This window comes from Pelodiscus sinensis, chromosome 25 (genome assembly GCF_049634645.1).
Source record: "Pelodiscus sinensis isolate JC-2024 chromosome 25, ASM4963464v1, whole genome shotgun sequence".
In the NCBI taxonomy this organism is placed as follows: Eukaryota; Metazoa; Chordata; order Testudines; family Trionychidae; genus Pelodiscus; species Pelodiscus sinensis.
In genome coordinates, this window is record NC_134735.1 from 305,943 (window position 1) to 320,170 (window position 14,228).

General features: G+C 47.1%; 1 protein-coding gene across 1 annotated transcript; it reads right to left on the reverse strand.

Annotated features, from left to right (window-relative positions):
- Window positions 1–29: 29 nt before the first annotated feature.
- HMGCL (3-hydroxy-3-methylglutaryl-CoA lyase) lies at window positions 30–13,415 on the reverse strand. Its single transcript, XM_006130485.4, has 9 exons — window positions 13,261–13,415; window positions 12,459–12,542; window positions 10,293–10,400; window positions 9,538–9,633; window positions 7,454–7,602; window positions 6,084–6,147; window positions 5,515–5,703; window positions 2,755–2,880; window positions 30–1,704 (listed from the first exon to the last, which is right to left on the reverse strand). Exons 1-9 carry the CDS (start codon window positions 13,345–13,347, stop codon window positions 1,603–1,605), a joined length of 1,005 nt encoding a protein of 334 aa, XP_006130547.1. The 5' UTR covers window positions 13,348–13,415; the 3' UTR covers window positions 30–1,602.
- Window positions 13,416–14,228: the final 813 nt, after the last annotated feature.

Here is a 14,228-nt window from a genome sequence, read left to right on the forward strand (position 1 = left end):
CTGCGCAGGGTGTAAGCGGGCACGGACCCTCACTTCTAAACACCATTTATTGATGTTACACAAGTCAACGTATTTACAAGGCCAGGGGTTTGCCAAAAAATGTTGGTGCCATAAAGATCATCCCTATGGAAAGTATGCAATAGACAGACACTCATGAGCTAGCACTACATGGCTCAGGCTATTTGCAATAATCTATACTTTTATGAAGCGGCATTTAATCATTCGTTCAATTCTAAGAGATCCACAAGTCTAGCTGGTATGAGAAATTCAACTTAGCTACAGAAATGATGCTATTTCTGTTTAATTTCTTCTTGCCCTGATGGTCTAGATTTTCTCTGCAATTCAATAACCATAAGGCATTTCTTCCCCCCTCTTCTATCATCATGCTGGCTCAAAGTAGTTCTCTTGATAGGATTTCCTGCTACACATTTAGTACTAAGTTCTTTTTCTCTCTCCCCTCCCATTTAATTAATCAGATTTCTGCTACTCTAATATTTCAGATAATTAAATCTGTATCTTTCCCTAGCACATCTGAAAATTATCTGAGAAAGCATCTTATGACCCATACATCCTCCATTACTGAATATTAGGAGCAAAGATCCAAAACTGGGTCCCACACCCTTTCTATTCACCCTAGTTTATAGAATGAAAGTGCTTCCTTGTATTTTTCATCACAGCTTTTGCTTGTGATGAGAGGAGAGGATTGCTCCATGCAGTTCTGAGAAGCTGGAACAAGTCCATGCTCTAAAGGGATGCACTGTAGTGTTAGTCTTATCATGATGACCTCTTGGAGGTGGTAACTGCCCTGAGCTGATGTTCTTCTGAGCTCCATGTTAACCTCAAACAAATAAAACCATGACCCCCATCAAGAAAGCTCAAAGTAGCTTCCAAGGTGCCTACAGGGTCTTCTCTCTGTGTGTAAAGAAGTTCTGGGCAACCTGCAGCCTAAGGGCCACATGGGGCCCATCAGGGTTCTGCGTGTGGCCCACAAGATATTTTGTTTCCCCATTGCCTATGCGCAGGATTGCCAGATTCTGCTGGTTTCTGTCCCTGTAGTATTTTCCTAGTAGTGTTACTCAAGTGACACACACGCAAAGCAAGGGCATGTGAAGTGAGGTGTGGATTGCACACAACACTGACTGAAAGCCATGCATGTCCTCTGAAGCAAAAGTGCTGCTATGGCTCCATCGGCACCCCTTGCAAATGCTAGGTACACAAGCCCAGGTAGCAAAGCTATTCTCTCGGAGACCATCTTGGCTATGACAGTCTTGTGGCCCACTGAGATGAAGGAGGACCTCTCATGTGGCCCACTCACTAGCTTAGGTTGCCCATGGCTGGTGTAAAGACAACTGTTGCATCCATTACTCTTCCAGATGCAAGCTTCCTGAGGGCACGGTCAGAGGTCAGCTCCTCTCTCTCTTTCAAGACGTATGACATGTTCATTTAGATCTGCTGTAACGTTCTTGTTTAATTTCTCTGTACATTTTACTATATAGTCTGGGCCCAAGAAGGAATACAAGGCAGCAAATTTAAAATTGGTAGAAGGTCACATCCTCACTGATCCTTTCTTCACTGACTTGTCAGAGGAAAAACTGATCGGTGTCACAGTTTGCAGGAAGCCTGGGCCACTTTTGAACTGGTTCTTCTGTTCAGTGCTTTGCAGATAAACATACCTGCCTCCATCAGCTTCTGTAGATCCACTCCCTTTACAAGACAGAAACACAACGACCATCTGTACATGCCCCTGCTGGGAGGACTGCACAACAGCTATGCCACCATATTCCAGATGGGGAGGAGGGCAGCGTGGAAAGTGGTATGCTCTTTTGGAACGGCTGTTGGTTACTTGGGCAACTCTGACAGCGTCAGGTGCATTACGTGGCATGCACTCAGGGAAAAGAGGGGGGAAAGAGATGCTCAAGATCAAAAGTATCATTAAAGAGGAAAGCTAAATCCAGAGGGAGTGGGCCGGGGGACGGGCACAGTGACTTTTGAAGCTGGAACAATGATCAGACCTGACCATCCTCTTTTCTTTTTGCACTCCTAAAGAGGTGGCATAGGCTCTTGTTATTTATTGCTCAGTGTGGGCTGGGTTTTCTGGCTGTTTCCTTTAAAGTAGAGCTCTGCGTGGATATAAACATATAAATCCGCAACAGCCAGGCTCAACTCCTCCAATCTGCAATCTAGATTGTACTTCTATCCGCACAATAAATCTGGAGGGAAGGGGCCAGGGAGCACAATGAGCTAGGATGGGGGAGAGTCAAGCAGGGAAGAGGCAGACTGCACCCGGGGCTGGACAGATCATTGCAGGGAAGGGAAAGGCGGGGGGAGGGGGCGGGGCGGGGCGTGGCTGGGCAGGGCAGCACTGGGAGATTTAGGACACAACTTCTTGCATCCTTTCCTTGCTGGCAGTGCAGGGGCTGGCCCTGGCACCTGCCCCTCCATCTAGTGGTGGGTGTGGGAGAGTCTTGTGCAGGTATCCACTCCACTATCTGTGGCTATGCAGGGCTCTACTTTAAGGCTAGGTTTATGGATTTCAATTCACTCCCTTACCTTTGCTGTGACAGACCACAAAGGCCCTTTTCAGCCAGCTAAAGCCTCGCTATGTCTGTGTGACAGCCATGTGACTACAGGGAAGCCATGTCTGCCAGCCAGAGAGTCTCTAGTCCTCAGGCCCTGATTTAAACCCAGATGCCTCATTCGAGACAGCAGCGCAAGCAGGCAGCACCATGACACCTGCAAACCCACTGTACTTACAGTATGAACCCCAAGGCCATGCAGCATGTACACCACATCTTCTGTAGCTACATTTCCCGATGCTCCTTGTGCGTAGGGGCAGCCTCCAAGACCAGCAACTGAGGAATCGACCACGCTCACACCCATCTGAATACAAAACAGGCGTCTGTAAAACTGTCTGCAGCTCTGAGCCCACCAGAGCAACGGCCCTGCTCACGTTTGGGTCAGAGGCACAAGCATCCTCTGGCCTGGGAAGAGATTTAATAAAGAACTGAACTGGCATTTGGACAAAGCCCTGGTTATGCCCTTGCTCCTAGGGGTGAGCTGTGCTGGAGATGCAGGCAACCGACAGTCCGGTCCCTAATGCAGCCCAGAGAACCAGTGTGCTCTCGTTTCACTCTTGTACCTCACACGCGAGGCCAGCCCATTCCAAGGCTGTTCAGATAGAAACTTCCTGTACTAATCTGCACATATGATTGCTCCTCCATTAACTCCCTCTCAATGCCATGAACTGCTATTAACCCCTCCCTGCTACAGCACTTACAGGTTGTTATAATTCGTGAACAGAGCTTGACTGCCCAAGTGCTTGTTTCAGGTACTGCTCTCAATGAAAATGCAAAGAATGCTGAATCCAGTTCCCACATCCCATACAAAATACAGCACAACACAGGACTCTGATACCGCTAGGTGAAAGACCCCAGTGTGAGTGTACCTCAACCACACCAAGGCACAACTAGGGGACTTGGGATAGTTCTCACCCTCCCCGGCCTGATTTTCTTAGTTTGCATATAGAATCATAGAACACTAGAACTGGAAGGGACCTCCAGAGGTCATCGAGTCCAGTCCCCTGCCCTCACAGCAGGACCAAGCACCATCTAGCTCAGGGCTGGGCAATACTTTTTAATGGGGGGAGGAGCACTCCAAGATTTTGGAAAGTGGTCAAGGGCCGCACTTCTGTGGAGAGCCATGGGGTCTGGGACAACAGGTGGAGTGTAGAAGGGAGCCTGGGGCAGAGGATTGGGGTGCAGAAGAGAGTATGGGGTCCGAGAGGGAGTTTCAGTCAAGGAGGGGATTATAATCTGGGGCAGGGGGTGAAGGGTCCAGGAGGGGTTATGGGTGCAGGAGAGGATTCTGGCCTGGAGGAAGGGTGCAGCAGGGGTCGCAGGGTCTGGGAGGGAATTGTGACTCAGGAGTAGGGGGAAGAGGGTGTAGAGGGTTTGGGTGGTGACGTGTAGCAGAGGAATGGGGTGCAGGGCCAGGGAGGGGTATGTGTGCAGGAGGGGATTCTGGCCTGGGGGAGGGATGTAGGAGGGAGTGCAGGGTCTGGGAGGGGGTTGTGACCTGGAGGAGGTTGGGGGAGGGGATACAGAGAATCTGGGTGGTAGTTGGGGGGAAGAGTAGGGGAGGGATGCCAGAAGCAGGCTCTGGCTGGGAGGCACTTACTTGAGTGGCTCCCTGCCAGCAGCTCTGCAGACTCCCTGCCTGTGAGCTGTTCTGCATATGGCTCTGCTCCAGCACAGGGAATGAGGGGGGCTTAATTTGCTGCTCCTGCCTTCAGCAAAATTTCTCAGCTCCTATTGGCCGGAAACTGGCCAATGGAAGTTTGGAGATTTTGCTAGAGGGCGGGAAACACCCCATGAACATTTCCCTCCCTGCCCAGTTTGCAGAGCAATTAGCAGCCTGTTCTTCAAAGTGGCTGCCCCTGCTCTGTAATAAGTAGGATTGCCAGATGGTTTACCCAAAAATACCGAACACTCCCACCGCCCCCACAAAAAACAAAACACACCACCCACCCACCCACACACAGGGGAAAAAATTCTGTGGAGGGAAAAAAAGGGGGGGGGAGACCAAAGCTGTTGAGAAAAAAAACCTGAGCAAAAAAATAAAAAATAAAACAGCATTAAAACAGCTTTAAGTGCCTGCAGAGTCAGAATAGGGATAGCAAGAAGGGAGAGGTTGAGCACTAAGACCCAGGGAAGACTTCAGTTCTTTAGGCTTTTTGCCAGCAGCCATTTTGTTTTCTTCATGGAGCCAGAACACAGCTTCCCTGCAGAACCAGGTAAGCAGGGAGTCTGGGGGCGCCGGGCCCAGTTGCTGAGTGTGTCATAGGGTTGCCAGGCGTCCGGTATTTTCGCCTCCTGGCTGGGGGGGCGGGGGAAGAGGAGGAAATCAGAAAATACTAGACATTTCAGAAAATACCGGACTCCTAAATTTTTTACTGGACAGGGGACAAAAATACTGGACTTTCCGGGTCAATACTAGACACCTGGCAACTCTAGTAGAAAGGGTGTTGGCAAGGGAACCACAGACTGAATCTGGCAGCTTGGCGGGCCGCCTCCGGCCAACTAGCCACCTCTTGCCCACCCCAATCTAGATCATCTTTGACAGATGTCTGTCAAACCTGTTATTCAATATCTCCAATGATGGAGATTCAACAACCTTCTTAGGCAATTTATTCCAGTGCTTAATCACTGTGACAGGTAGGAACTTTTTCCTAATGTCCAGCCTAAACCTCCCTTGCTGCAATTTAAGCCCATTGCTTCTTGTCTTATCCTCAGAGGCCAAGGAGAACAATTTTTCTTCCTCTTCCTTGTGACACCTTTTAGGTACTTGAAAGCTGCTATCATATCCCCTCTCAGTCTTATCTTTTCTAAACTAAACAAACCCAATTCTTTCAGTTTTCCCTTACAGCTCATGTTTATATACAACCTCAGCACATGAAGGGAGACAAACCCCATGAAGCAATAGATATCATTCACTGAAGCAGAGGAAAAAACTTACCTGAAGTGCTACTAAAATGTTGGCAAGAGCCTGCCCGTAAGTATCATGGCAGTGTACAGCAAGGGCCCCAATGGGTATCTCTTTCACAACAGCAGAGAGCATTTCCTTCATGCTCCCAGGGGTCCCAACGCCAATGGTGTCACCCAGAGAAATCTCGTAGCATCCCATTGAATACATCTTCTTGGATACCTGCCCCCAAAATGACATACTTAATGAGAAACAGATTTGGTATTAGGATCTCAAACCACTCTTCAAATTAAGAAATAAGCTTAAGAGGGATTATTTCTCTTTCCCTAAAAATGCAGCTGCCTCTGGGGTAGAACATGGCAATCATTAGACCACACCCAAAAACATATGCATTGTTGAGGACAAGTGATGAATAGCACTGCCAGTTAAATCTGTCTCAGCATTCTCTTCCTCACTGAGCTGGCAATGGCAAGAACATGCCTAATTCTTGGTGAGAGATGTGGTCAACAGAATTTATTCTGCCTCATCCAAAAAGCAAACTCCTAGCAGCGTAGGGGCACTTGATTCTTGTCCCAAGTGTACAGCGGATCGGATGTACTCACTTCTGCCACTTTAGCAGGTGCAATTTTTCCTTCATAGGGACAGCCAAGAACACAAGAGACATACCTGCAGTTAAAGTGTGAGATTATCAGGGAAACTGGAGGGGAAGGGGGGCTAAGTCAGTCATGGTTCATGCTGCATTCTAAATAAACCGAAATTTCTATTAGTTTTCCAAAAGCCAAAGGGTGGAATTCTGTGGACACAGACTTTTGATAATAATCCCCTCTGCACAAAGGAACAGGCAGCCCCTACTGGGATGGGGCACTTTGCTAAACGATTCATACTTCACTCAGGGACCTTCATACAGGGAGCATTTGTACAAGAACTAAGCAATTCTGGGTCCGTTGAGAGCCCAACGTATGATTAAAACATTACGAAAACTGAAGATTTAAAAGTGGTGAAATCAGCTTTCCACTGGGAAAGGGAGATTTTATTCCTCGACCTGGAGACCTATTCACATGCATTCACAGAGCACTGAGAGAACCAAATGTGAGAGACCCAATCACCTGCTGAACTCCTAGCTAGGACCTCAGGTGTTTTCACCACTGGAGAAGAAATGAAGATGACTCAATTAAGGCATTTGTTCAGTGAAAAAGGATTTGGCTTCTTTTGTTTCCCCAGTCATGCAGTCAGCACCAAAGGGGACAAGGAATGAGAAAGAAGGACTTTGAAAGCTCTGCTCAGAGCGATTCAATGATAGAAAGAAAGAAAGAAAGAAAGAAAGAAAGAAAGAAAGAAAGAAAGAAAGAAAGAAAGAAAGAAAGAAAGAAAGAAAGAAAGAAAGAAAGAAAGAAAGAAAGAAAGAAAGAAAGAAAGAAAGAAAGAAAGAAAGAAAGAAAGAAAGAAAGAAAGAAAGAAAGAAAGAAAGAAAGAAAGAAAGAAAGAAAGAAAGAAAGAAAGAAAGAAAGAAAGAAAGAAAGAAAGAAAGAAAGAAAGAAAGAAAGAAAGAAAGAAAGAAAGAAAGAAAGAAAGAAAGAAAGAAAGAAAGAAAGAAAGAAGCATTTTTCTATCCCACTTCCAGGAAATCAATGTCTCTTTCACAGCTGTGTCTAATATTGCCATTTCCTGGCTGGCTCAGGAGAACAGGAAGCAAAGTAAATAAAATGAGCATAAAAAGAGAGAATCCCACTCGTCTGCTCCTGGGAATTCAAGGTGGGTCATGAACTGCAAACGGGATGGGAGTATGGTCTGAGGCTGCACTGTTTCAGCTGCTACAGGAATGGCTCCAAACCAGTACAACTCAAGTGGTCATCATTCATACTATCAAAGTGGCCAACCATATTAGCTTCCAGCCTGCCCGTGCCCCAGTAGCTTTACTTCTCAAGTATGGTCTGACAGCCTTACCACAGGGTAACAAACTGGTCTCTCTTACCCTCTGACTGGAATACTGGCCGCTCCTGCCGCATGCACCACTTCACCAAACCTCTGCAAACTCTCCTCTATGGAGCAGTTAATGTTCTTCTTCGTGAAGAGCTCAGAGGCTGCTCCAAAGACAGACACCTCTTTGGCCCCCGCTGCCACCTTCCAATGTGGAGATGGGAAAGAACAGAAGGACTCATGGCTCTTGTTAATAAAGCATTTGTGAAAGGTCTGGTCCTGCAAGGTGCTGCGCATCATCACTGGCTTCTAATCCTATGAACAGACCCCAGTTCCCACTGACTCAGCACCAAACTGTTAAGCTCAATGTTATCACTGGCTGCTCTGGACAAGTCACTGTTCCCCTTGTTATACTTCCATGACTTGCTGTGGAGCTCAGATCCCTGCCCAGCACAGCTAGAGCCATGTGGTAATGCTGCCACGCCCAGTTTTGCCAAACAAGTATGTATCAGCAGTAACCTGAACAGGATGAAATTTGTGCTGCTGTACCAGCCTGTGCCAGCAACAGATATGTGCTGAAGGGATAGAGCTACAGATCATTACTTATTCTACTGAAGTTACTGGCGTTATAGGATTTGCCATTTTAAAATTTATTCTCCCCTAGAGAGAATTTTTCACATTTTGTATAGTGTGTTCGAAAAACCCCTACATTTCTTTGTCAGCCATGCGCAGTAGACCTGTTGCAATTTCTAAAGCCTCCTGTCTTTAATGGAATTGCCTTTAATTGTCTTTAATGGAATCCCTGAGAGACCAGATTCTCATCGCAATTCATTCCACAGAAAAAACATTCTCTTTGGTTTGAGACATGTGAGCTTGTCAAGGAAATGACTGCAGACCCGTAAATCCAATAGTAAAGCCACTTCCACGGGATCAAGGGGGAGCTGAAGTTCAGCTGTGGGACAGAAAGGCTTGTTTAGACAGAAATACCACTGCTGATCACCAGAAGTGGGGGTGGGCTGGGAATGAAGAACTCATTTTTGCATTGTAAGTGGCATATTAAGTTCCCCACTAGAAAAGTTCCTCTTTAGATAAACTACACAAGCTCTTTCCAACATTGGAGTAAAGAAATCAGAAGAAAAGTTATAAAGTACAATTTCTACATATCTCCCCCTTGTATGAAGGGCTCCCATCTGGACAATGACATGCATAACGCACTAGAGTAGCCATGAGCAACTAAGGCTAGTGAGGAGGCCACAAGAGTGACCTCTTTCATCTCAGTGGGCTGCACAACTGTTGTAACCAAGATGGTCTCCCAGGATTAGGGATGTGAAATATCGGTGAATTGAATAGTGAGTAACCTCATGAAATGTTATCGGTCAGTCAACTATTCTATAGTCCCCAGGGGCGGGGCCAGCAGCCAGTGTATCAGAGGCAGCAGTGCAGGGTGCCAGGTAAGAGCTAGTGTGTGAGGGAAGCCAGTTTAAAAACCAGCTCCCCTTGCAGACCGGCTGCCTGTCGCCCTGTGCTGCTGCTTCTATGAAATAGGCAGCAGCGCTGAGTGGCAGCAGCCCCTGTCGGCGGGTGGGGGGTGTGGTGTCTGACCTCCCAGACCCGGCACGAGCCAGAACTGAGCTGGCCTGTCTTCTCACGCGGCTCTTAATATACTTGAAATGCAGAGCCGCAGCAGGGGTAGGTTCTGGACTCATCGCAAGCCAGGACTGAGTCAGGCTGCTGGCCAGCCTGCTAAAAAATGTACTGGCAGAGGGAGGGAAATGCCTGTAGTCTATAGCATTAACCTATAAGCTTTTGCTTATAACTTAATGAACTACACTACTACATCCCTACCTGGAATAGGGTCATTTGGTCGCCTATGATTGCATACTTAGAATTCGTAGGGTGTGCGGCACTTCGACTGGATGCAGAGCACAGCTCTCTCAGTCAATGTTGTGTGCAATCAGCACACATCTCACTTCACGTGCATGTCACATTAGTAACACCAGAAGGAAAAAACTAGACAGAAACCAGCAGAATCTGACAACCTTGCATTTGGGCAATAGTTAAAAAAATATCTCAGGGGCCGCAGGTTGCCCACCAAAACTCTAGAGAGCTTGACCCAAAACACAAACATATTTCTCTTACCGCTGTTTGAAATCCTTTAAGATTAGGTGTCAGTACTGGGTAGCCAACACCAGGAAATCTCTGAATTCCCTGCAAGACTTCTGTGTGATCAGCCATCTAACCAGCAAACGGAGAAAAATCTTTAGAAAATACAAACACGTTATTTATCCAGCGAGCGAAAAAAGCTCCTTTACACCACGTCTGAGACTCCCAAGAGACTAGCAAAAATCAAGAACGTAGAGAGATGGCTCTTTAAAGGCCAAACAAAATTATACTGGAAACCTTGGGGATATTTTCAAGTGGTCACTTAAAGTCATCCACTCAAAGAGGGGCTCTCTCGTGCTTTTTGTTTGTTTCCATTTGAATCTGAATTTGGCCTTCATTGGGGTTCACAGGGACGCTCTGGTCTATCCTATTATTTCACCAGTCATAACTGTCTCATTATCACCTTATGCTCCTGCACGCCACTGACACCTCTTGTCTTATACTTGGTCTCCAGCTCTTTGGGACAGGGAGTCTTTGATATGTGTGAACACAGTGTTCTGCGTAATAAGGCCTTAACCCTTGATTGGAGTTGATAGGACCTATCATGATAAATGCTATACGCGATCTAAGAGAGAATAGGCCAGTGAAGCAATGCTAAGTTATTCCAGAATCAGGAACATTTAAGACCATATTGAATGATGTTAAAGAAAACCTTAACAGTTAACTTTCTGCAGTCATATTGAAATCCAGTTTCTCATTACACAGAAACCCAAGTAATCCCAGCTACTGACCTGAGGAACCCATCTGGGAGACACAAAGCTGGTAGTCTCTATGACCGGGAGTCCTGTTTCAGACAGCATATTAATTAAGCTGATTTTCACCTGTGTAGGAACGATATTCTATAGGGAAGAAAAGAGAAACATCCCTAGATTAAAGTTACTTCACAACAAATGTAATAGCAAAATATTATACATCTGTTGAAATATTCCTTTCTCCAAAGAAACTAAGAGTGATAAAGAGATCTACTTTATTAAAGGATTTGTTCTGTTATCTATTACTAGAGGATTTACCTGACATTGCTTGGGTCCTTAACAAATAATTTTTGGTTTTCTTTATTTAAATCATTGCTCTGGGGTGGGGCTGGGAATGAGGGGTTCAGCATATAGGCTGCTCTGGGGAAACAGGACAACTCCAGCCCCCTCTCACTGCAGCAACTTGATGTCAGGTGAGAAATGCCTCTCCATGGCTGCTGGGAGGGAGACAGACAGACACACAAACAGGCAAACTCTCTCAAATATATAGGTGAAGACAGCTGTCCCTTTCTCCACCGCCCCAATGGGGTTATGCCTGTCCCAGACCCCATCTCTGGCCCACTGCTTCCCCCCCTGTGGTCCCTGGACAGTATCACTGTCCCTACTAGCAGACCCATCACTTTCCATTTTCCTGGCGATCAAACCCTGACTTTGTTTTAAGTTATGCTAAGAGGAAGCTGCATACCAAATTTCGTGGGCCTAGATCTTACCATTTAGCATGAGTTCTTGAAGAAACAGACAGACAGTGTGTCTCTCACACTCACACTAGATAACACAGTCTTTAAGAAAAATGTGATGTTTTATTCTATGAGTTCCTAAGCATTGTACAATTCAGAATCTGGATTTTTTTTTTTTAACAATACTTATCGGTTTCACTCTGTTGCTAGTAAACACTTGAGCCATGGTCGTATGGAACAGCCTCAGAAGTAGAAGCCAATAACACAGATAATTAAGGGCTCAATTTTGCATGGAGCAGACTGCTCTAAATTCCCACTGAAACAAAGCCACTATGTACACAGCCAAAGCAATTGTATTTAATTATGGCTGTTAGATGTGGCTGAATGGGTTTATAATACACTGTCCTCTGCGGACAGGACCTAAAGCACAAGATAAGCAAGTCAGAAGAGCCAGGCTTGAGCCTTTGTCTAGCTAGGCAGCAATGAGTTCAGCTACAGCTGAGTTAACAGCCATTAGTAAGTGTAGTCATGGTACATGTAGGATCTCCCTTCATTTTGTGCACTGCAATTGCCTCTGGTTGAATGGCTGAAAGGCAGTCTCATTTCCTCCTTTATAGGGGACATACCCCAGCTACGCATCACCACAACAAATTGGAGCTCTCCAGCATCAGGCACAAAACACAGCTCTTTCCCAAAAGCAAACAATGGAATTTTTGCTATACCAAGCCTCTCACTCTTGCTGCAGAGATTGCACAGACTTTACCCTTCACACACTGTTCAGTGCTGAGTAGATTTTGTAACAGGTAAACAAAGCAACTGACGTAAAACAGACTATAACCCCTCTTGGCTTACCAGCCTTGCATGTGTCTCAGTTGTGTGTTCTCAGGAATGTAATTTACACTAGATATTAAACCTTAATAAAGCTTCCATTTACATACACAGGCAAACTCACTGAGGACAATGATGTTACTAAGGTGCACAATACTGTGCATGTGATTAATTCTTTGCAGGACCAGGACATCAGCAAATTATCCTCCTGCAGCAGCACACACTAAAATCCATTACAAATACTAGAGGGAATTCTAGTTCAACACAAGGTGTGATACAAATATAAGATAAGCTCACCTGTGAGTTAAATATATGATCTTCTCAAATACACAGGGGAGTTATAACAAATTAAATTAGGCTGACTGATTTAAGAGAATGACTCAAGAAATAAGGGCAAATGGATTAATCAACAAAACACATTTGGCTATTTATGTGGCAATAAACACATTGAAAGTTAAAAAAAAAGTAACAGGATTTTGGGAAGGAGTAGACAGAGAGATAAAAAAACTTCTGACTAGGAAAATCAAGTAACACAGGCAGTGCTGAAACAGCAGACTTACAAGTGTTCAAACATTAAACCAAAAAGTTATTACAACATCTTCTCTATCATAAGCCAGGCACAGAGAGCAGAGTCCCTTACTTTTTCATTCTGCAGTCCATCTCTGGGGCCAACTTCAACTATTTTCACTTGTTTAGGAAGGGAGCCAGCTGCTGTACAGCTGATCTACACAGAAGAGTGGGAAAAGACCTGTTACAAACCACACAGGACAACATTTTTTCATGTTTTTCTTAACATTAACAGTGTCTACCGTTGTTTCACGTACTAGAGAACAAAGAAAAGGCATCAGAGTACCGTTGATCCCAAACATTCAAAAAATAACGAGTCAATCCCCAAAAGCATGAGGCCTTTTAAAACAAAAAATAAATGTGGGTGTTTTGTAATTGCCTTCTGAGCCTATGGAGGGGAGGGATCTGAGTGATTGTGATAGGCCTGGGTATAGGGATATGAACAGTTAACCACTGTGAGTAGCCCCCTACGTCTCCAACCCCGGGCGGGGAGTGGAGGGACCCAGAGATGGGGGCCGGCGCTGGCAGCCCAGTGGGTGGGAAGCGGGGTCCCGTTTAACCGGTTAACTGAGATTTAGCTGATTAACACCCCTGCTTGGGCGGGGCCTGTGGCTCGAGGGGGTGCCGGGGAGGGAAGGCGGCAGAAGATCCGCACAGCAACGAAGCCCGGCCTCCCCCGCCGCCACAAGGGCCAGCCCGCCGGAGGGGGACTCACGCGGGCCCCGCAACCCTCCGCGTCGCAAAGGAGCCGCGTGGCCCGTCCCCTGCAGGGGTCCGGCGCGGGAAGGCCGCGGCCACAGGCCTGCTGGGCGGCGCTCGAGCAGGGCCGGGCCCGGGACCCCCCCTGCCGCCCCGCCCGCGGGCCTGCCACTCACCGGGCGGAGCGAGGCCGCCAACCACGGCAGCGCCCGCTTGGCCGCCACCATCTTGGGGCGCTCATGTGACCGCGTCCCCCTTGTCATGTGACCTCGCCGCAGCCAGCTGCTGCGCACGTGACCCGAGTACCCGCCCCCCCAGTCAGCACGTGCCTGTCCCGCGCGCTCCCTCGGGGGCGGGGAGCGCGTCCTAGCAGCCCCCCAAGCACGTGTTTGACCCAGCCCCTCGCGCTCAGGTGGGGCCAGTACCGGGCGCCGGGAGGAGAGGGCGGCACCGGCCACGTGACCCCGCCCCTTCCCGTAGCTTTGCACCCGGCGATTAGCGGGCCGGACCGGCAGGGGATGTGGAGCAACCCGGCCCCAGGTCGCAGAAGGAGCCTTGCTCCGCTTCACACCCTCTGCCCCCCCAGCTCTAGCCCCTGCTCCTCCCGCCCGTGGCTTTTGCTCCCACCCAGCAAACGGCATACTCAGCTTGACCAACTCCAAGCCAAAGCAGGCCCAACTAGACCAACAACTGCAAAGCCTATAAAACAGTTGCACTGGTGTTCTTCTGCCACTCCCCACAATGCCTTCCAACATCCACAGGGCCTACCCATGCCTGTCAGAACATAGGGCATGCTTCACCGCTGCAGATACAACCCTTATATTCAAATTCATTTTTATGTCTAATTATATGGCAAAAACAAGAACATAAGCAATTGTTCAGTAAGTATGTGCTTTGACACTTCTATTTTTAGGTCTGATTTTGTGAGCAAGTTTTGTTTTGTTTTTAAATGAGACTTTGGCAGTACACAAAACAAATCAGACTCCTGAAACAGGTTCAGTGGCCTGAAATGGTTGAGATCCTTTGCTCTAAGCCATATTTACGTTTCATATGGTATCTTCTGTTGTGCAGCACATTGCTGAACACCACCACAAAAAATGTTGACTGCAAGCTGATCTAGTTAAACGCAGCCCTGTGGAACACG